Source organism: Panulirus ornatus, chromosome 17 (genome assembly GCF_036320965.1).
Source record: "Panulirus ornatus isolate Po-2019 chromosome 17, ASM3632096v1, whole genome shotgun sequence".
Taxonomy (NCBI): domain Eukaryota; kingdom Metazoa; phylum Arthropoda; class Malacostraca; order Decapoda; family Palinuridae; genus Panulirus; species Panulirus ornatus.
Genome location: NC_092240.1, coordinates 19,445,867 through 19,467,159, shown reverse-complemented (window position 1 = coordinate 19,467,159; position 21,293 = coordinate 19,445,867). Strand labels below are relative to the sequence as shown.

At 38.5% G+C, this 21,293-nt stretch overlaps 1 protein-coding gene across 6 annotated transcripts in view; it reads left to right on the top strand.

Moving 5' to 3' along the window:
• Positions 1-21,293, top strand: part of LOC139754601 (lisH domain-containing protein ARMC9-like) — a 164,696-nt gene that overhangs the window by 89,376 nt on the left and 54,027 nt on the right. For all 6 annotated transcript variants that reach the window (XM_071672025.1, XM_071672028.1, XM_071672026.1 and 3 more), the window contains 2 exons: positions 10,853-10,998; positions 11,146-11,671. In XM_071672025.1, coding sequence (XP_071528126.1) covers positions 10,853-10,998; positions 11,146-11,671 — 672 coding nt within the window. The remainder of the gene's footprint in view (positions 1-10,852; positions 10,999-11,145; positions 11,672-21,293) is intronic.

Below are 21,293 nucleotides of genomic sequence, written 5' to 3'. Positions count from 1 at the left end.
GCCTGATTTGCAAAAAAGTGTTTGATACATATTAGTCTTTATAAATTTACAACTGTGTTTATTATATACTGTATTTCATTCAGTAGAGTGTATCTTACTACATTTTTATATATCATTCAAATTCAGTTTTCTAATAAATGGTAGTAACGAAATACTGTACTATAAAAACCAGTTCATTTGGACTGACTGAGGGAAAGGGAGGTCTGTTTGAAGCAGCTTACTGTTACATCCTGAATTTTTCCTAGGAATATAAGAAGTGAAATATTAAAAGTGTAATGAAAACTTACCTTAGCCCTTTAATGATAATTGCTATTCTTCAGCCCACTGAGGCTGATGTATAACAAAAATTAAGATGGATAACAATGATAACAACTACTTTGATTACTACTCTGAAGATAATAATCCTGGGGGTGGATTTTGAGTTACCTGAATCACCTGTGATCAAAAGCAGGAGTAGAAGTTCAGGCAGGTAGAGAGCCTTTGCTGGAGGTGGAAGCTGAACTTGCTGACTGTTCACTTGTCCTAGAACTTTTGGCAGGCAGCGGAGGCTTGAAGAGGGTATTAATCTTTGGCTTCTTCAACAAATCCTGCTATATCTTGACCAGGCTAAACCTGATTCTTCACAGATGTTCATACCAAGTATTGACCTTCCTGTAGTTTTTATGATAATTGAACCTTAGGAGGGTGTCACCAGCAACTAAAGCATCATTGAACTTCACTCCTGGTGGGTCAAAAACATCCTCCTTCCTTTTTATGGTCATTGAACCTGAGGAGAGTGTCACTGGCAGCTAATGCATCATTGAACTTCACTCCTGGTGGGTCAAGAACGTCCTCCTTCCCATCCAACTTTTCCTGCAAATGATTAAAGGACTTAGACACTTCGTCTGCAATCTTCTCATTAAGGTTTTGGTATCCAGGTTGATGAGTATCATCCTCCAACTGCTGCTTTAGTTCCTTCTCCAAATTATCCTAAGCTTGATTGAGAACTTGAACAGAATCTTTTCTCGTCAGAGTTAGGCTCCTCTTCAGGTTTCTCAACATCTTGTTCCTTGATGGTGTAGTTCCTCGGGTTCTAGGGATTCTTTATGTCTATCTTTCTCCTTCTCAGAGCCGATATTAACCACATAACACTGCTCCAAGTGCTTCTTCCTGTAGAACCTCTTGGCAGACATGATGTTGACAAGCAGAAACAATGTCTTGATCTCGCCATACCTGCTGGACAGCTAACTTAATCCTGGATGGACTGGAGCATTGTCAGAGAGGGGCAGGGCCCTCATTTCATGTAGAACAACCCTTTTAACAGACTTGATGGTTCCTCATAGCAGAAACAAAGTATGTTTGAAGCAAGTTAGAGAATATGTCTTGTGTGAACCATGCACTCTGGTTCCTGTGATAGTGCACAGGAGAACCTTGAAGACAAACTTTCTTCTTGCAACACTGGAAGCTGTTTGCTGTGGTACAGGGTAGCACAGAAATATACACCTTTTTGAAGTTTCTGGAAGGCAATAGATTTGCTTGAAAACCTCAGTATAAGGACTATTTTTCAGGATGAATACCAATCTGGGGATGAAATATTTGAGGGTCATTAAGGCTCGAAATTGATTATTGTATTTTAAGAAAATTGTGACATTATTTTTGTATTTATCAGGTATCTATTGGTGAGGGGAAGCATAATGAGATATTTTCCGTGATTATTTCAAGTACGGTTCATTATACATATCACAGTTTTAAAAGAAAAAGTTCTTTTACCTGCAATTTTTGGTATTTTTTGGAGGGTTCTAGATTTGCTTGAAAACCTCATTAGAGAGATTATTTTTCATGCTGAATATGAATATCAGATTGAAATATTATTTGGAGTATGAAGGTCTGTAATTAATGATTACATTTTAAGAAGATTTTGCCATTATATATATCATATTTATCAGTTATCTGTAAGGTAGGTGAGATATTTTCCAAGATTATATCAAGTACAGAAGCATTTCATTGTATTATATTACAGTTTTAAAAGAAGTTTTTGGCTAAAACATGCCCTGAATTACATTTTGCCTGCAATTTTTGATATTTTTTGGTAGTTACTAGATTTGCCAGAAAACCTCCATATAAGGACTATATATTGTTTGGGGGGGTCCCTAGGGCCTTTAATTGATAATCACATTTCAAGAAGATTGTGCCTATTCATTTCATGATGTTATATTACTTATTTAAAAGAAAAAGTTTTATTGACTAAGTTTTTGGTATTTTTTTAGAGGATGTTAGATTTGCTTCTTAAGGATTGATTTTCATGCTGAATATGAATCTAGGGTTGAATTAATGTTTAGTTATCATTTAGGTCTTTAAATGATGATTGTATTTTAAGAAGACTATGTCATTATTCTTATATTTACTAGGTATATGTTGCTTAGGGAAAGCTGTATGAGGTAAATTTGCATGATTATTTCAGGTACAGAAGTGTCTCATTTTGTTTATTGCAGTTTTAAAAGAAATAATTTTGGGGGGCTAAGAAATAGCCTGACCTATATTACCTGCAATTTTTGTATTTTAGGAATTGTGATAGCTTTGCTTGAAAACCTCTGTACATGGACTATTGTTCTTGCTGAATATGAATATGGGGTTGAAATAATATTTGGGAGTCATTTAGGCTAGTGATTGATAATTATATTTTAAGAAGATTGAGTCAGTATTCTTGTCTTGGCTAAGTCAGACACCATGAGATATGTTCCATGGTTATTTCAGGTATAGAAGTGTCTCATATTACAGACTTGAAAGAAAAAAAAAGATTTTGACTAAAATTTACCCTATTACCTGCAATTTTTGGTATTGTGTGAAGGTTCCTAGATTGGCTTGAAAACTCAGTAGAAAGACTATTTTTCATGCAGAATATGAATATAGGGTTGAAATATTGTTTCTAGGTCATATAGGCCTGTAACTGATTACATTTTAAGAAAGTTGGGTCTTATTCCTTTAGTATTTACCAGGTGTGTGTTGCCTAGGGGAAGCATTGTAAGATATTTTCCATGATTATTTCAAGTAAAGAAGCATCTCAATATGTTATATTACAGACTTGAAAGAAAAATGTTTTTTGGTATGAAAAACACTTGCAGTTTTTGGTATTTTTAAAGATTACCATATTTGCCTGAAAACCTTATTATAAGGACTACTTTTCATACTAAATATGAATCTGAGATTGAAATATTGTTTCGGAGTCATTTGGGCATGTGATTGATAATTGTATTTGAAGAAGATTGTGTCATTTTTGTTGCATTTACCAGGTATGTCAACCAGGGAAACATTATGAGATTTTTCCCATGATTATTTCAGGTATAAAAGAGTCTCATTTTGGTATTTTTCAAAGAGTGCTAGATTTGTTTGAATACCTCAGCTTAAGGACTATTTTTCATGCTGAACAAGATTCTAGGGCTGAAATATTGATTAGGTGTCGTATAAGAGTGGAAGGTATTAAGAATATATGGTGTGGGAGGCAAGTTGTTAGAAGCAGTGAAAAGTTTTTATCGAGGATGTAAGGCATGTGTACGTGTAGGAAGAGAGGAAAGTGATTGGTTCTCAGTGAATGTAGGTTTGCGACAGGGGTATGTGATGTCTCCATGGTTGTTTAATTTGTTTATGGATGGGGTTGTTAGGGAGGTGAATGCAAGAGTTTTGGAAAGAGGGGCAAGTATGCAGTCTGTTGTTGATGAGAGAGCTTGGGAAGTGAGTCAGTTGTTGTTTGCTGATGATACAGCACTGGTGACTGATTCATGTGAGGAACTGCATAAGCTGGTGACTGAGTTTGGTAAAGTGTGTGAAAGAATGAAAGTTGAGAGTAAATCTGAATAAGAGCAAGGTTATTAGGTACAGTAGGGTTGAGGGTCAAGTCAGTTGGGAGGTAAGTTTGAATGGAGATAAACTGGAGGAAGTGAAGTGTTTTAGATATCTGGGAGTGGATTTGGCAGCGGATGGAACCATGGAAGCAGAAGTGAATCATAGGGTGGGGGAGGGGGTGAAAATTCTGGGAGCCTTGAAGAATGTGTGGAAGTCGAGAACTTTATCTCGGAAAGCAAAAATGGGTATGTTTGAAGGAATGGTGGTTCTAACAATGTTGTATGGTTGTGAGGCATGGGCTATGGATAGAGTTGTATGCAGGAGGGTGGATGTGCTGGAAATGAGATGTTTGAGGACAATATGTGGTGTGAGGTGGTTTGATCAAGTAAGTAATAATAGGATAAGAGAGATGTGTGGTAATAAAAAGAGTGTGGTTGAGAGAGCAGAAGAGGGTGTTTTGAAATGGTTTAGTCGTATGGAGAGAATGAGTGAGGAAAGATTGACCAAGAGGATATATGTGTCAGAGGTGGAGGGAATGAGGAGAAGTGGGAGACCAAATTGGAGGTGGAAAGATGGAGTGAAAAAGATTTTGAGTGATCGGGGCCTGAACATGCAGGAGGATGAAAGGCATGCAAGGAATAGATTGAATTGGAACGATGTGGTATACTGGGGTCGATGTGCTGTCAGTGGATTGAACCAGGGCATGTGAAGCGTCTGGGGTAAACCATGGAAAGTTTTGTGGGGCCTGGATGTGGAAAGGGAGCTGTGGTTTTGGTGCATTATTACATGACATCTAGAGACTGAGTGTGAACGAATGGGGCCTTTGTTGTCTTCCTATCGCTACCTCGCGCACATGCGGGTGGAGGGGGTTGTTATTTGATGTGTGGCGGGGTGGCGATGGGAATGAATAAAGGCAGACAGTATGAATTATGTACATGTGTATATATGTATATGTCTGTGTGTGTATATATATGTATACGTTGAGCTGGGTTTTTTTTTATACTATACGTCATTTCCCGCGTTAGCGAGGTAGCGTTAAGAACAGCGGACTGAGCCTTTGAGGGAATATCCTCACTTGGCCCCCTTATCTGTTCCTTCTTTTGGAAAATTAAAAACGAGAGGGGAGGATTTCCAGTTCCCCGCTCCCTTCCCTTTTAGTCGCCTTCTACGACACGCAGGGAATACATGAGAAGTATTCTTTCTCCCCTATCCCCAGGGATAACGTTAAGATGTATAGGTATGTATATTTGCGTGTGTGGACATGTATGTATATACATGTGCATGTGGGTGGGTAGGGCCATTCTTTCATCTGTTTCCTTGCGCTACCTCGCTAACGCGGGAGACAGCGACAAAGCAAAATGAAATAAATGAATAAATAAATATAAGAGTGTAATTGATAATTGTGTTTTAAGAAGATTGTGTTTGATTATTTTTATCATAATTTTTCATGTGTCATTTGGCTAGGGGAAACATTGTGAGATATTTTCCATGATTTTTTCAAGTATAAGCATCTTATGCTGTTATGTTGCAGCTTTTAAAGGAAATATTTTTTGGGGCTAAAAAATACCATGACTTATTACTTGCATTTTTTGGCATTTTTTGAAGGGTACTAGATTTGCTTAAAAACCTCAGTATAAGGACTATTTTCATACTGAATGTAAATCTAGGGTTGAAATATTGCTTGGGGGTGATTTAGGAATTGTGATTTATGATTACATATTAAGAAGGTTCTGGGAGTGATGAAGAATATGTGGAAGGAGAGAATGTTGTCTCGGAGAGCAAAAATGGGTATGTTTGAAGGAATAGTAGTTCCAATAATGTTATACGGTTGCAAGACATGGGCTATAGATAGGGTTGTACGGAGGAGGGTGGATGCATTGGAAATGAAATGTTTGAAGACAATATGTGGTGTGAGATGGTTTGATCGAGTAAGTAATGAAAGGGTTAGAGAGATGTGGAAAAACAAAGCGTGGTTGAGAGAGCAGAAGAGGGTGTGTTGAAATGGTTTGGACATATGGAAAGAATGAGTAAGGAAAGGTTGTCAAAGAGGATATATGCATCAGAGGTGGAGGGAACAAGGAGAAGCGGGAGATCAAACTGGAGGTGGAAGGATGGAGTGAAAAATTTTTTGAGTGATTGGGGCCTGAACGTACAGGAGGGTGAGATGCATGCAAGGAATAGTGTGAATTGGAATGATGTGGTATATTGGGGTCAACGTGCTGTCAGTAGATTGAACCAGGGCATGTGAAACATCTCGGGTAAACCATGGAAAGGTCTGTGGAGCCAGGATGTGGATAGGGAGCTGTGGTTTCGGTGCATTACACATGACAGCTAGAGACTGAGTGTGAACCAATGTGGCCTTTTTTTGTCTGTTTTCCTAGCACTACCTTGCTGAAGCAGGGGGTAGCGATGCTGTTTCCTTTGGGGTGGGGTAGCTTTGGGAATGGATGAAGGCAAGCAAGTATGAATATTTACACGTGTATATATGTATATGTCTTTGTATGTGTATGTATATGTGTATAAGTTGATATGTATATGGGTGTCTATGTATATGTATTTGTACAGAGATATTGTCTATGATTATTTAAAGTATAGAAGTGTCTCATAATGTTATATTACAACGCTGAAGGAAAAAGGTTTTTGGGTTAGAAAATATTCTGACCTATTACCTGGAACTTTCACTATTTTTTGAAGGTACTAGATTTTCTTGAAACCCTTGGTATAAGGATTATTTTTCATGCTGAACGAAGGAATATGTGGTTGAAATATTGTTTCGCGTCATTTAGGTTTCTAATTGATAATTAAATTTTTAGAAAATTTTTCTTTTTGTCATATTTTCCAGGTACTTGTTGCTTAGGGGAAGCATTATGAGATATTTTCCTTTTTTTTTTCTTTGAGTAAAGAAGCATTACATTATATTACATTATTTTAAAAGAAAAATATTTTTGGGATAGAAAATGCATTGACCTGCAATTTTTGGTATTTTTCAAATAGCACTAGATTTTCTTTTAAACCTCAGGATAAGATCTAAATTTTTGGCTGATACAACATGGGTTTGAAATTTTGTTTGTGGTCTTTTAGGCGTGTAATTGTTAATTATATTTTAAGAAGATTGTGTCATTATTCTTGTCATAATTACTATGTATTTGTTGAAAAGGGCAAACATTTGAGATATTTTCCATGATTGTTTCAAGTATAGAAGCATCTCCTTATGTTATATTACAGTTTTTAAAAAGTTTTTTTTGGAATAAAAAGTTGCTTATTACCTGCAATTTTTGTGTTTTTGAATAGTTCTAGATTCTCTTGAACCCCAGAATAAAAACTAAATTTCAGATTGTGGGTTTGAAATATTGTTTGGTGGTCTTTTAGGTGTGTAATTGATGATTATATTTTAAGGGGATAAAGGTGAGTGTTCAAACCACCAAGGCATAAGTTTGCTGAGTATTCCTGGAAAATTTTATGGGAGGGTATTGATTGAGAGGATGAAGGCATGTACAGATCATCAGATTGGGGAGCAGTGTGGTTTCATTAGTGGCATAGGATGTATGGATCAGGTGTTTGCTTTGAAGAATGTGTGTGAGAAATACTTCAAAGAACAGATGGATTTGTATGTAGCATTTATGGATCTGGATAACGAATATGATAGGGTTGATAGGGATGCTTTGTGGAAGGTCATAAGAATATATGGTGTGGGAAGGAAGCTGTTTGAAGCAGAATAGTTTTTACCAAGGGTGTAAGATATGTGTACGAGTAGAATGAGAGGAGAGTGATTGGTTCCCAGTGAAGGTCAGTCTGCAGCAGAGGTGTGTGATGTCCCCATGGTTGTTTGATTTGTTTATGGTTGGGGTGGCTAGGGAAGTAAAAGCAAAAGTTTTGGAGAAAGGGGTGAGTATGCAGTCTGGTGGGGATGAGAGGGTCCGGGAAGTGAGTCAGCTGTTGTTCACTGTTGATACAGCACTGGTGGCTGATTCTAATGAGACGCTGTAGAAGTCAGTGACTGAGTTTGGAAAAGTGTGTGAAAGGAGAAAGTTGAGAGTAAATGTGAATAAGGGCAAGGATATTAGGTTCGTTAGGGTTGTGGGACAAGTTGATTGGGATTAAGTTTGAATAAAGAAAAATTGGAGGAAGTGAAGTTTTTTTAGATATCTGAGAGTGGACTAGGCACTGAGTGAAACTATGGAATTTGAAGTGGATCATAGGTTGGGGGAAGGGGCATTCATTCAAATCCTTTGATTCAGTTCCTTCTTCTCACTCTATTTGAATCTCGTGTTGGCACAGCTTCCTCAGTGAACTCAGACTTGGACAGGATATCTTTGTTAGGTAGATGAAATCTAGTTCAGTTCAATACCTCTTAGACTTGATTTCTACTCATCTGTCTCTTGAAAACTTCTCACAGTTGTCATCTCTCCTTTGACAGTTCTGTAATTCCACCTCTTGACTCAATGAAAATACTTGGTATAACTTTGATATCCACTCTTTCTAGGAAACCCCACTGTATGGAAATAGCTAAGTCTGCCTAAGAAACTGAGAGTCTATTGTAGATATCAAAATTTCTTTTCTTCAGAACAGTTGCTTTGTTTATTCAAAGGATTGATTCGTCCTTGTATGGAGTACTGCTGGCACATCTGGGGTGGTTCTAGCTCTGCATCCTTACTAGACCCTCTTGCTCTACGCTGCAGTGTTGATTCACATTCCCTCTTCTATAGGTATTACTTTGGTTTTTGCTCCCAAAAACTGGCTCCTCATGTGCCCCCATGCAATACTCGCCAAGCTGTTGCATTACATGATTACTGTGTGACCACTGGCAACTTAAGGGTGGGCCAATTTGATAAGTGTTTCTTTCCCTACTCCTCAGAGCTTTGGAACTCTCTACCTTCTTATGTCTTTCCCAATAACTATGACCTGGCACATTTTAAAAGACGTTTTTCACTTCCTTCGAAATTCATGAATACTTTCCCTTGTCTCTTCTCTTTCCCTTTCATAATCCTCCCTGTTTCAATTAATGCCTGGCTTTGATGTGGACTTTTGTCAGTGACTAGAGCCTTCAACGTAAAAAAAAGTTTTAGGTCTTAGACATGTTCCTGTAGGCCTGGCTGTTCTCAGTCAGGGCTCACTAATAACACCTCACCTCATCCCTGTTGTACAGCTGGAATGAATTCATGCTGCTGTTTTTATTAACTTCTCTGAGCTTTCTGTGGAATGGTTCAACAGTATGCTTGTCAGTCGTCATTATTTCATCTTTCACTTTTTAGTCCACCAGGCTATATCAGTTGCAGAGATAATGGAGCCATCATTAGCTGGCTTTGAATAACAGCTCAGTCAAACCCAGCTAGGTAGCAGATTTATTGGCTGCATTCTACACACACTGGGATTCATTCAGCACCATGATGTTGGTACTGCTTAAACACAATGCTCTTGGGTTGTTCATCCTTGCTGTTTTCTTAAGTTTTCCAGGAGATGAAGGGCCATTGTCCTAAACACTAGCAAATTTCTTTGTTTTGTGGTAGGCTTTGATAATGTCACAAAACATGCTCTTATTGCTTCCTTAGTTCTGCATGAGGCAGGAGCCACTCTCTCTTCATGCTCATGATGTTGAGTCATTTCAGTTGATGGAAATACATAAGTGTTTCATGGACTTCTTAGCAAATACCACTCCTGTCTGCCATGATATGATATAAAAAAGGCTTTGTACCCAAAAAAAGATTATATGATATCATTGGCACTGAGTTTTTTGATGTCTTTCCCAAGTGTTTTTTATCTCAAACCTGCAGGCGGTGACTTTCTTGCATCTTGAAAGTAAATGTACAGAATGTAGCATTACACCACTTGAATAATGAAGATTAATGTAAAACTAGCTTTTTGTGTGCTAGGAACTTTGTATGTGAATGAAATAAGAAAAACCTGCACTGAGGTGGCACACTACAAGCTGTCATGTCTTGACACCCAGCATCTTGGCCTGAGCCTGAGAGTACCTGGACTGATGCCAGAAAGTACTGGGATAATCTGTTGGATCATAAATTCACTCCAGTGGATACTTACCTTACTAGACTAAATTTGCAATATATGGAACTTATACAGAAATTTCCATTGATCCAGTGGGTGCATTAGAAGCTGATTTCTGACAGTGAAATCCATTAGAATGAGGTTTTGCTGTATTTCCTTGTTGTATTGGTATTTGTATTATACTTTGTCACTGTCTCCCACGTTAGCGAGGTAGCACAAGGAAACAGACGAAAGAATGGCCCAACCCACCCACATACACATGAATATACATACACGTCCTCACATGCACATATACATACCTATACATCTCAACGTATACATATATATACACACAGAGACATATACATATATACACATGTACATAATTCATACATCTTCCCTTATTCATTCCCGTCGCCACCCCGCCACACATGAAATGACAACCCCCTCCCCCCACATGTGCGCGAGGTAGTACTAGGAAAAGACAACAAAGGCCACATTCGTTATATGTTTATATATATATATATATATTTTTTTTTTGCTTTGTCGCTGTCTCCCGCATTTGCGAGGTAGCGTAAGGAAACAGACGAAAGAAATGGCCCAACCCACCCCATACACATGTATATACATACACGTCCACACACACAAATATACATACCTATACATCCCAATGTACCCATATATATACACACACACAGACATATACATATATACACATGTACATAATTCATACTGTCTGCCTTTATTCATTCCCATTGCCACCTCGCCTCATGTGTGCGAGGTAGCACTAGGAAAAGACAACAAAGGCCCCATTCGTTCACACTCAGTCTCTAGCTGTCATGTACTAATGCCCAAAACCTCAGCTCCCTTTCCACATGTATTTCTACTCTATGATATTAACTGATTCTTTATCAGAAGTGAGATAAGTTACTGATACAAGGTGTTTTAAGTCACAGTATTTTGAATTTCAGAATTTTGACATTATAAAACTTGATCATCAATTACTATTTGTTACAAGAAAGTATGAATATGACTTCTGATAATGTTACAGAGACAGAGGAAAGCACTGGACAAGGGTCTTCCCAGATAATTTCTCCTGAGAGGGCCATCCACAATGCCAGACCTGGCACTGCTTGTCCTGCAGAGGCCTTAACTTATCTTGCCCACCCATCATCTGTCCACGAAGATCACTTTCAGGTATATAATCATGTATTACCCTTTTATACAAGTCACTGACAACTAGGTGTACACTATATCATAAGATTTCATATGAATACTGTGCTAATGACTGAATAAGATTTTACTGTTGATTATGTTATCTTCATATTTTTTTTCCTTTATCAGGACTCCCCAGGAACAGCTGGAATCAATCACATACTTGTGAAACAACTGCATGGCAATGAAGATGACATCACCATCATGTCAAGATCAGATGCTGACCTGCCAGTAAATGCAGCCGAACAGCAACATCCTTCATCACATGACTCGTCTTTGAGACTGAGCACTATGCATGAGAGCATAATTGAAGAGGAAGATGAGACAGGCAGAAGTTCTTTGGAAGATAAAGATGCTTCTCATGTAGTGTCCCCACCTGAGATGAATGATGCAGATCTTCAGTATAACAGCACAGTGGGGACTACTTCCAGGGAAGGAGTACCAGTGGAAGTGACTGATGATGCTATGCATCATAAGAGCAAGCCACTTGCAGAGGATGAGCAAGGTACTGCACAGGAGGAACATGAAGGAGAACAGAATGAAGGTTTTACTGGAGGAGAAAATGAAATAAAGGTGGCAGAGGAAAAGCCAGTTCAGTTCCAGCTTCCAGCAGCAGCATCAGTATATCCTCCAACAGCGGAAAGGGTGGAGTCAGGTATGCCAGATTGCCATTAAACATTTGATACTTTATAATTTTATTAGTACCTACAGCTGTAGTACTGAGCAACAGAAAAAATATTGAGATGGCCATAGAAATTATATAAGAATCATTCTCCATCATTTGGAAATGTTCAGAGGCAAACTCACATATCTACATGAAGATCCTAACGACCATTTTCACAGTATTGTGTGAAGAGTGGGTTTTTGATGATAAATCAACACATGCATGAAAATCTAAACTGCAATGAAATTGTGTAGCACTTGACAGCATTCAAAGAGGTGTGTATTCAATGCATGTATGTTAAAGAGCATCTGTGTATGAGTGTTATGTACACATACACCCATGTGTTGTTCTGTGTATGAGTGCTTTTAGAAATTTGGACTCAGTTGCCTTGCACATCCCTTATTTGTGGTAGCAATAGCATTCATGTAACATTCTTGGCATGATTTTTGACTTGCTGCTTGTTGAGTACAGTAATGTATTAATGTATTGCAGTATAGTTTACATATCCAGAGTAAGCATTCATATATACTTTCCCTTGTTACCTAGGCAAGAATGACAGATTTTTGTATATCATTTGCTACTTGTGTCTGAGCAAGGTTGCCCAGGAACAAATGAATGATGGCCTTGTTTATACACATCAATTTTTGTCATGAATAATCTACGTGATATCAGAATTCAGACAAAATTTCTGACTCCTGTACCTGTTATAAAGTATGGAACACTGAAAGGTTAAAGATGACTGTCTTTTTAATCTTGTTTTCACTTTTAATCTGCCTTTAATTGATATTTCAGAATATACGTTAAAAATTTAGGATCAGGGTTCTTTAGGTCTGCTCCCTTGTTATATATGCATAATTGTGTTGCATTGATGAAAAAAAATTTTGGGTGTACCCAACATGCTGTGTACAGATAAATGACTTGCATTCTAAATGTACATCATTTTCTACTTATACACAAATATAAAAAGAGAAGTGGAAAGATTTCCAGTACAGAGATCTCACATATCTTTGATAAAAGGATGTATAGTCACTCATAGAAATTCATAGGGGTCCGTGTGTGCGTGGACCTTTACAGTCCCCACCTCTTTCTGGATGATGAGTCTGTATAACGACGTGACAATGCACACACACACCCATACACACAGCAGAACTGTGATGATGTGATAAAGTAAGAGAGGATTATGTTTGTCAGTCATTTGTTGCTGGTATTCATAATCAGTTACATATTCAGTGTTGTATTATATGATATGAAGGTTAGAGCCCCTTCAATGTCTAAGTTTTCATTAAGCACGTGATCATTGACAGCGGTAGTGTAGGTTGAGATGCATTCGAATAATTTCAAAAATCTGCTTTGAATTCATGTGAATAATATAAGCCATTAAAAGCTAAATGCACACAATATCTACCATTAACATTGTTTAGCATATCTTCGTCATATATTTTTCCATATATTCAATGAAAATCAAATCTGAATGATAGGTAATCATACATTCTAAGTAGACCAAGACTCGAAACAAATGAGCAGTGAAGCAGTATGAGTTAGCTAAAGTCATAATGGAACAGCCCTGAGTATAAGGCAACCGTTGACTGAAGTAAGTCTCTTGCTGTATATTTGTAATGATGTTATGTGCTGCCAGTGATTGAAAATACAGACTATGACACAATTATGGGCTGCAATATTGATACTAAAATTGATTCAGGCCCATAATTGTGCTTGGTGTTAATGTAGTGGTGTGGAGGTGTGGGCTAACAATAGGGAAGACTGTGTGTGATGTGGTGTGGTTATGCTAGTAGTGTTGGACTCTCATATGCTCATATAGTTACTGATATCGAATATTGTGTGGAGGAGTGGACCACAAGGCTCTCTGTGTGTGTAGGTGAGTGGAAGCAGCTGTGAAAGCAAGGCGAAGTGAATGTGGCAGCTTGCAAACCCCAACTCTGACTTTCTCCCCTCTTTAGCTGCATACCACTTGAGCAAATTCTGTTTTTATTTACTACAGAGTGAATATTATGAGTTACGTAGTTTACACAGGACATAATATTTCAGTAATTTTGTGTTAACCATGATGAATATTATGTTAGCATGATCCTCACACCAAGTACATTTATGGACCTGAATAAAGGATGGATGGAGTGAGAAAGATCTTGAGCGATCAGGGCCTGAACATACAGGAGGGTGAAAGGTGTGCAAGGAATGAAGTGAATTGGAACGATGTGGTATACCGGGGTCGACATCCTGTCAGTGGATAGAACCAGGGTATGTGAAGCGTCTGGGATAAACCAAGGAAAGATTTGTGGGACCTGGATGTGGAAAGGGAGCTGTGGTTTTGGTGCATTACACATGGCAGCTGGAGACTGAGTGTGAACGAATGTGGCCTTTTTGTCTTTTCCTAGTGCCACCTCAGGGGAGGGGGGATTTCATGTGTGTGTTTGTGTGTGTGGGCGTTTATGTAGATACATGTGTATGTGGGTGGGTTGGGCCATTCTTTTGTCTGTGTCCTTGCACTACCTAGCTAATGCGGGAGACGGCGATTAAGTGAAATGATAAAGAAAATGCATATATGAGTAAGTATATATTATTCAGTTTAGTAAACTCTAGATTGATGTGGGTAAAACTGAAAGTGGATGGAGAGAGATGGGTAATTATTGGTGCATATGCACCTGGGCATGAGAAGAAAGATCATGAGAGGCAAGTGTTTGGGGAACAGCTGAGTGAGTGTGTTAGTACTTTTGATGCACAAGACCAGGTTATAGTGATGGGTGATTTGAATGCAAAGGTGAGTGATGTGGCAGTTGAGGGAATGATTGGAGTACATGGGATGTTCAGTGTTGTAGGTGGAAATGATGAAGCGCTTGTAGATTTATATGCTGAAAAATGACTGGTGATTGGGAATACCTGGTTTAAAAAGAGAGATATACATAAGTATACATATGTAAGTAGGAGAGATGGCCAGAGAGCATTATTGGATTACATGTTAATTGTTAGGCACATGAAAGAGAGACTTTTGGATGTTAATGTGCTGAGAGGTGCGACTGGAGGGATGTCTGATCATTATCTTGTGGAGGCAAAAGTGAAGATTTGTAGAGGCTTTCAGAAAAGAAGAGAGAATGTTGGGGTGAAGAGTGGTGAGAGTAGGTGAGCTTGGGAAGGAGACTTGTGTGAGGAAGTACCAGGAGAGACTGAGTACAGAATGGAAAAAGGTGAGAACAAAGGAGGTAAGGGGAGTGGGGGAGAATGGGATGTATTAAGGGAAGCAGTGATGGCTTCCACAAAAGATGCTTGTGGCATGAGAAGCGTGGGAGGTGGGCATATTAGGAAGGGTAGTGAGTGGTGGGATGAAGAAGTAAGATTATTAGTGAAAGAGAAGAGAGAGGCAATTGGATGATTTTTGCAGGGAAAAAATGCAAATGAGTGGGAGATGTATAAAAGAAAGAGGCAGGAGGTCAAGAGAAAGGTGCAAGAGGTGAAAAAGAGGGCAAATGAGAGTTGGGGTGAAAGAGTATCGTTAAATTTTAGGGGGAATAAAAAGATGTTTTGGAAGGAGGTAAATAAAGTGCATAAGACAAGGGAACAAATGGGAACATCAGTGAAGGGGGCTAATGGGGAGGTGATAACAAGAAGTGTTGATGTGAGAAGGAGATGGAGTGAGTATTTTGAAGGTTTGTTGAATGTGTTTGATGATAGAGTGGCAGATATAGGGTGTTTTGGTCGAGGTGGTGTGCAAAGTGAGAGGGTTAGGGAGAATGATTTGGTAAACAGAGAAGAGGTAGTAAAAGCTTTGCAGAAGATGAAAGCTGGCAAGGCAGCGGGTTTGGATGGTATTGCAGTGGAATTTATCAAAAAAGGAGGTGACTGTATTGTTGACTGGTTGGTAAGATTATTTAATGTATGTATGACTCATGGTGAGGTGCCTGAGGATTGGCAGAATGCTTGCATAGAGCATAGAGGCAAAGGGGATAAGAGTGAGTGCTCAAATTACAGAGGTATAAGTTTGTTGAGTATTCCTGGGAAATTATATGGGAGGGTATTGATTGAGAGGGTGAAGGCATGTACAGAGCATCAGACTGGGGAAGAGCAGTGTGGTTTCAGAAGTGGTAGAGGATGTGTGGATCAGGTGTTTGCATTTTTGTAGCATTTATGGATCTGGAGAAGGCATATGATAGAGTTGATAGAGATGCTCTTTGGAAGGTATTAAGAATATATGGTGTGGGAGGCAAGGTGTTAGAAGCAGTGAAAAGTTTTTATCGAGGATGTAAGACGTGTATGTGTAGGAAGAGAGGAAAGTGATTGGTTCTCAGTGAATGTTGGTTTGCAGCAGGGGTGTGTGATGTTTCCATTGTTGTTTAATTTGTGTATGGATGGGGTTGTTATGGAGGTGAGTGCAAGAGTTTTGGAAAGAGGGGCAAGTATGCATTCTGTTGAGGATGAGAGAGCTTGGGAAGTGAGTCAGTTGTTGTTTGCTAATGATACAGTGCTGGTGGCTGATTTGGGTGAGAAACTGCAGAAGCTGGTAACTGAATTTGGTAAAGTGAGTGAGAGAAGAAAGCTGAGAGTAAATGTGAATAATAGCAAGGTTATTAGGTACAGTCGTGTTGAGGGACAAGTCAATTGGGAGGTAAGTTTGAATGGAGAAAAACTCGAGGAAGTGAAGTGTTTTAGATATCTGGGAGTGGATTTGGCAGTGGATGGAACCATGGAGGCAGAAGTGAATCATAGGGTAGGGGAGGGGGCGAAAGTTCTGAGAGCATTGAAAAATGTGTGGAAGTCGAGAACGTTATCTTGGAAAGCAAAAATGGGTAAGAGAGATGTGTGGTAATAAAAAGAGTGTGGTTCAGAGAGCAGAAGAGGGTGTTTTGAAATGGTTTGGTCACATGGAGAAAATGAGTGAGGAGAGATTGACAAAGAGAATATATGTGTCAGAGGTTGAGGGAACGAGGAGAAGTGGGAGACCAAGTTGGAGGTGGAAAGATGGAGTGAAAAAGATTTTGAGTGATTGGGGCCTGAACATGCAGGAGGGTGAAAGGCGTGCAAGGAATAGAGTGAATTGGAACGATGTGGTATACCAGGGTCGCCGTGCTGTCAGTGGATTGAACAAGGGCATTTGAAGCGTCTGGGGTAAACCATGGAAAGTTCTGTGGGGCCTGGATGTGGAAAGGGAGCTGTGGTTTCGGTGCATTATACATGACATCTAGAGACTGAGTGTGAATGAGTATGGCCTTTGTTGTCTTTTCCTAGCACTACCTCGCGCACATGCGGGGGGAGGGGGTTGTTATTTCAGGTGTGGCGAGGTGGCAATGGGAATGAATAAGGGCAGCCTATGAATTATGTACATGTGTATATATGTATATGTCTATGTGTGTATAAGAATGTGTGTGTATAAGAATACGTTGAGATTTATAGGTATGTATATGTGCATGTGTGGACGTGTATGTATATACATGTGTATGTGGGTGGGTTGGGCCATTCTTTTGTCTGTTTCCTTGCACTACTTCGCTAATGCGGGAGACAGCGACAAAGTATGATAAGTAAAAGATATTCATTTCATATTGATCAATTATATTTTGGCCAAGGTAAGCATTATTAGATATTTTCAGTTATTATTACAATTACAGAAGCATTTTGAATAAGTGTTTTCTTCCTTTTTTTATTTTGCTAAAAAATGACTAATTCCTGCAAATTTCGGTGATTTGGGTGACTACATTCCTCCACAACTTGAGTATAAGGGCAATTTTCCTTGCTGAATAGTAATCTAGGCTTAAAATACTGTTTGCAATTCATTAAGGCTTGTAGATAATTATTGCATTTTCATAAGATTGTGTCGTTTTTTTGGCTCGTATTAATCAGGTATATTTCAGCCAAGGGAAGCATTATTAGATGTTTTCCAGACTGTTTCAAGTATAGAAGTGTTTTATCATGTTATTACAGTTATGAAACAAAAACTTCTGTGGGCTAAAAAATATCTTGCAGTTTTTGGTAATTTTCTGGGGTGATTTGATTTCCTTCAAATCTTTGTTATAAAGACTATTTATCATGCCAAATAGAAATCTGGGCTTGAAGTACTATTTAGAGGTATTAAGGCTTGTGATTGATGATTATATTTTAAGATTGTGTCATTTATTTGCTTCATATTAATTGGGTAAATCTTGGCCAATGGAAGCATTAGTAGATATTTTCCATGATTATTTCAGGTATAGGAGTGTTTTATCTTTTTATAATTCAGTTTTAAAAGATTTTTTTGGCTAAAAAAATACCCTTTATTACCTGCAATTTTTGGTATATTTCTTGGTGACTAGATTAAAAAAAAAAAAATGTCAAAAAAGAATGTCGGTATAAGGACTACTTTTCATGCTGAATATAAAAGTCTAGGCTTCAAATATTGTTTAGGTATCATTAAGGCCTATAATTGATGATTACACATTTGAAATTGTGTCATTTATTTGGTTCATATTAATTGGTTTTATGTAGGCTAAGGGAAACATTACTAATGTTTTCCATGATTATTTCAAGTATAAAAGCATTTCATTGTGTAGTATTACAAATTCAAAACAAAAAGTTTGTTGGGCTTAAAATACCCTTACCTATTTATTACTTGCAATATTTGGTATTTTTCCGAGGTGACTAGATTTCCTTGAAAACTTCAGTAAAAGGACTAATTTTCATGCTGAATGCGAACCTGGGCTTAAAATACTGTTTGTGGTTCATTAAGGCTTGTACTTTATGATTACATTTAAATAAGATTGTGTCATTTATTCAGTTTGTATTAATCAGGTACATTTTGGCCAAGAGAAGCATTATTATATATTTTCAATAATTGTATCAAGTATAGAAGCATTTCATCATGTAATATTAGTTTTAAAACAAAAGTTTTTTTGAGGTGAAAAATTTTGGTAGTAATTTTCTGAGGTGACTAGATTTCTCGGAAAACTTCATTGTAAAGGCTAATTCACATGCTGAAAATGAATCTAGGATTGAAATACTGTTTGGGTCTCATTAAGGCCTGTAATTAATGATTATATCTTCCAAAAATTGTTTTTGTGGTTCGTATTAATCGGGTATATCTCGGCCAAGGGAAGCATTATTAGATATTTTCCATGATTATTTCAAGAAGTGTTTCATTATGTAATATTTCAGTTTTAAAACAACATGTGTTTTAGGCATAAGATTGCCCTGAACTTGCTTTTTTGGGTATTTTTCAAAAGCGACTAGATTTCTTTGAAAACTTCAGCTTAAGGGCTATTTTTCATGCTGAATACAAATCTGGGTTTGAAATTCTGTTTGCAGTTCATTAACACCTGTAATGAATGATTATATTTTAGTAAGATTGTCATTCATTAGTTTCATGTTAATCAGTTATGTTTCAGCCAAGGGAAGCATTATTAGATATTTTCAATTATTATTTTAAGTAGAGAAGCCTTTCATCATGTAATATTACGGTGTTAAAACAAAATAATTTTTTGGGCTATAAAATAACCTGAGATAGATAGATAAGTATTGCAACGAGTTAACGAGAGGAGGGCTACCGAGAGCAGGGACATCGATACGACGTCTGAAGGCAAGACCGATTTCGACGATGAAGGCCTGCACTGTGGCTGAGAGATTGACTTGAGGAGGCAGAAGTGATATTGTGACAGTGATTGTGTCAGCGTCGCGTCGCCTCGCCGCAGTGTATCGAGACAGACTTCCCCAGAACTTTTAAAGGGGAAGTAAATGTTTATAGTTGTGTTACTGGAGTGATAGTTTTCATGCATGGTGTTTTTGACAAGAAAATAGTGAAGCTGGAGAAAAATGTAGCTTAGTCATTGAAGCTTATTGATACAGTGGTGAAATTGTTGAGAACTGCTATTGACGTTTGTGTGAATAAATTGTACATTTCCTTTTCCATAGCCAGAGGTTGAACCATTATGTGACATTCATTTTTTTTCATTCATTTCAAGCTAAAAGTTTGTTTTCTAAATTGTTTCTTACATTTTTCATATGTATATACATGTATGTGTGTGTGTGTGTGTGTATGTGCGTATGTGTGTGTATGTGTGTGTGTGTGTATATGTATATATATATGTATATTATCCCTGGGGATGGGGGTGAAAGGGTGCTTCCCGCGTGTTCCTCGCGTGTCGTGGAAGGCGACTGGAGGGGACGGGAGCGGGGGGCCGGAAATCCTCCCCTCCTTGTATTAACTTTCTAAAATGGGAAACAGAAGAAGGAGTCACACGGGGAGTGATCATCCTCCTCGAAGGCTAAATGTGTGTGGATGTAACCAAGATGTGAAAAAAGGAGAGATAGGTAGTATGTTTGAGGAAAGGAACCTGGATGTTTTGGCTCTGAGTGAAACGAAGCTCAAGGGTAAAGGGGAAGAGTGGTTTGGAAATGTCTGGGGAGTGAAGTCAGGGGTTAGTGAGAGGACAAGAGCAAGGGAAGGAGTAGCAATACTCCTGAAACAGGAGTTGTGGGAGTATGTGATAGAATGTAAGAAAGTAAATTCTCGATTAATATGGGTAAAATTGAAAGTTGATGGAGAGAGGTGGGTGATTATTGGTGCATATGCACCTGGGCATGAGAAGAAAGATCAGGAGAGGCAAGTGTTTTGGGAGCAGCTGAATGAGTGTGTTAGCGGTTTTGATGCACGAGACCGGGTTATAGTGATGGGTGATTTGAATGCAAAGGTGAGTAATGTGGCAGTTGAGGGAATAATTGGTATGCATGGGGTGTTCAGTGTTGTAAATGGAAATGGTGAAGAGCTTGTAGATTTATGTGCTGAAAAAGGACTGATGATTGGGAATACCTGGTTTAAAAAGCGAGATATACATAAGTATACTTATGTAAGTAGGAGAGATGGCCAGAGAGCGTTATTGGATTACGTGTTAATTGACAGGCGTGCGAAAGAGAGACTTTTGGATGTTAATGTGCTGAGAGGTGCAACTGGAGGGATGTCTGATCATTATCTTGTGGAGGCTAAGGTGAAGATTAGTATGGGTTTTCAGAAAAGAGGAGTGAATGTTGGGGTGAAGAAGGTGGTGAGAGTAAGTGAGCTTGGGAAGGAGACCTGTGTGGGGAAGTACCAGGAGAGACTGTGTACAGAATGGAAAAAGGTGAGAACAATGGAAGTAAGGGGAGTGGGGGAGGAATGGGATGTATTTAGGGAATCAGTGATGGATTGCGCAAAAGATGCTTGTGGCATGAGAAGAGTGGGAGGTGGGCTGTTTAGAAAGGGTAGTGAGTGGTGGGATGAAGAAGTAAGAGTATTAGTGAAAGAGAAGAGAGAGGCATTTGGACGATTTTTGCAGGGAAAAAATGCAATTGAGTGGGAGAAGTATAAAAAAAAGAGACAGGAGGTCAAGAGAAAGGTGCAAGAGGTGAAAAAAAGGGCAAATGAGAGTTGGGGTGAGAGACTATCAGTAAATTTTAGGGAGAATAAAAAGATGTTCTGGAAGGAGGTAAATAGGGTGCGTAAGACAAGGGAGCAAATGGGAACTTCAGTGAAGGGCGTAAATGGGGAGGTGATAACAAGTAGTGGTGATGTGAGAAGGAGATGGAATGAGTATTTTGAAGGTTTGTTGAATGTGTCTGATGACAGAGTGGCAGATATAGGGTGTTTGGGTCGAGGTGGTGTGCA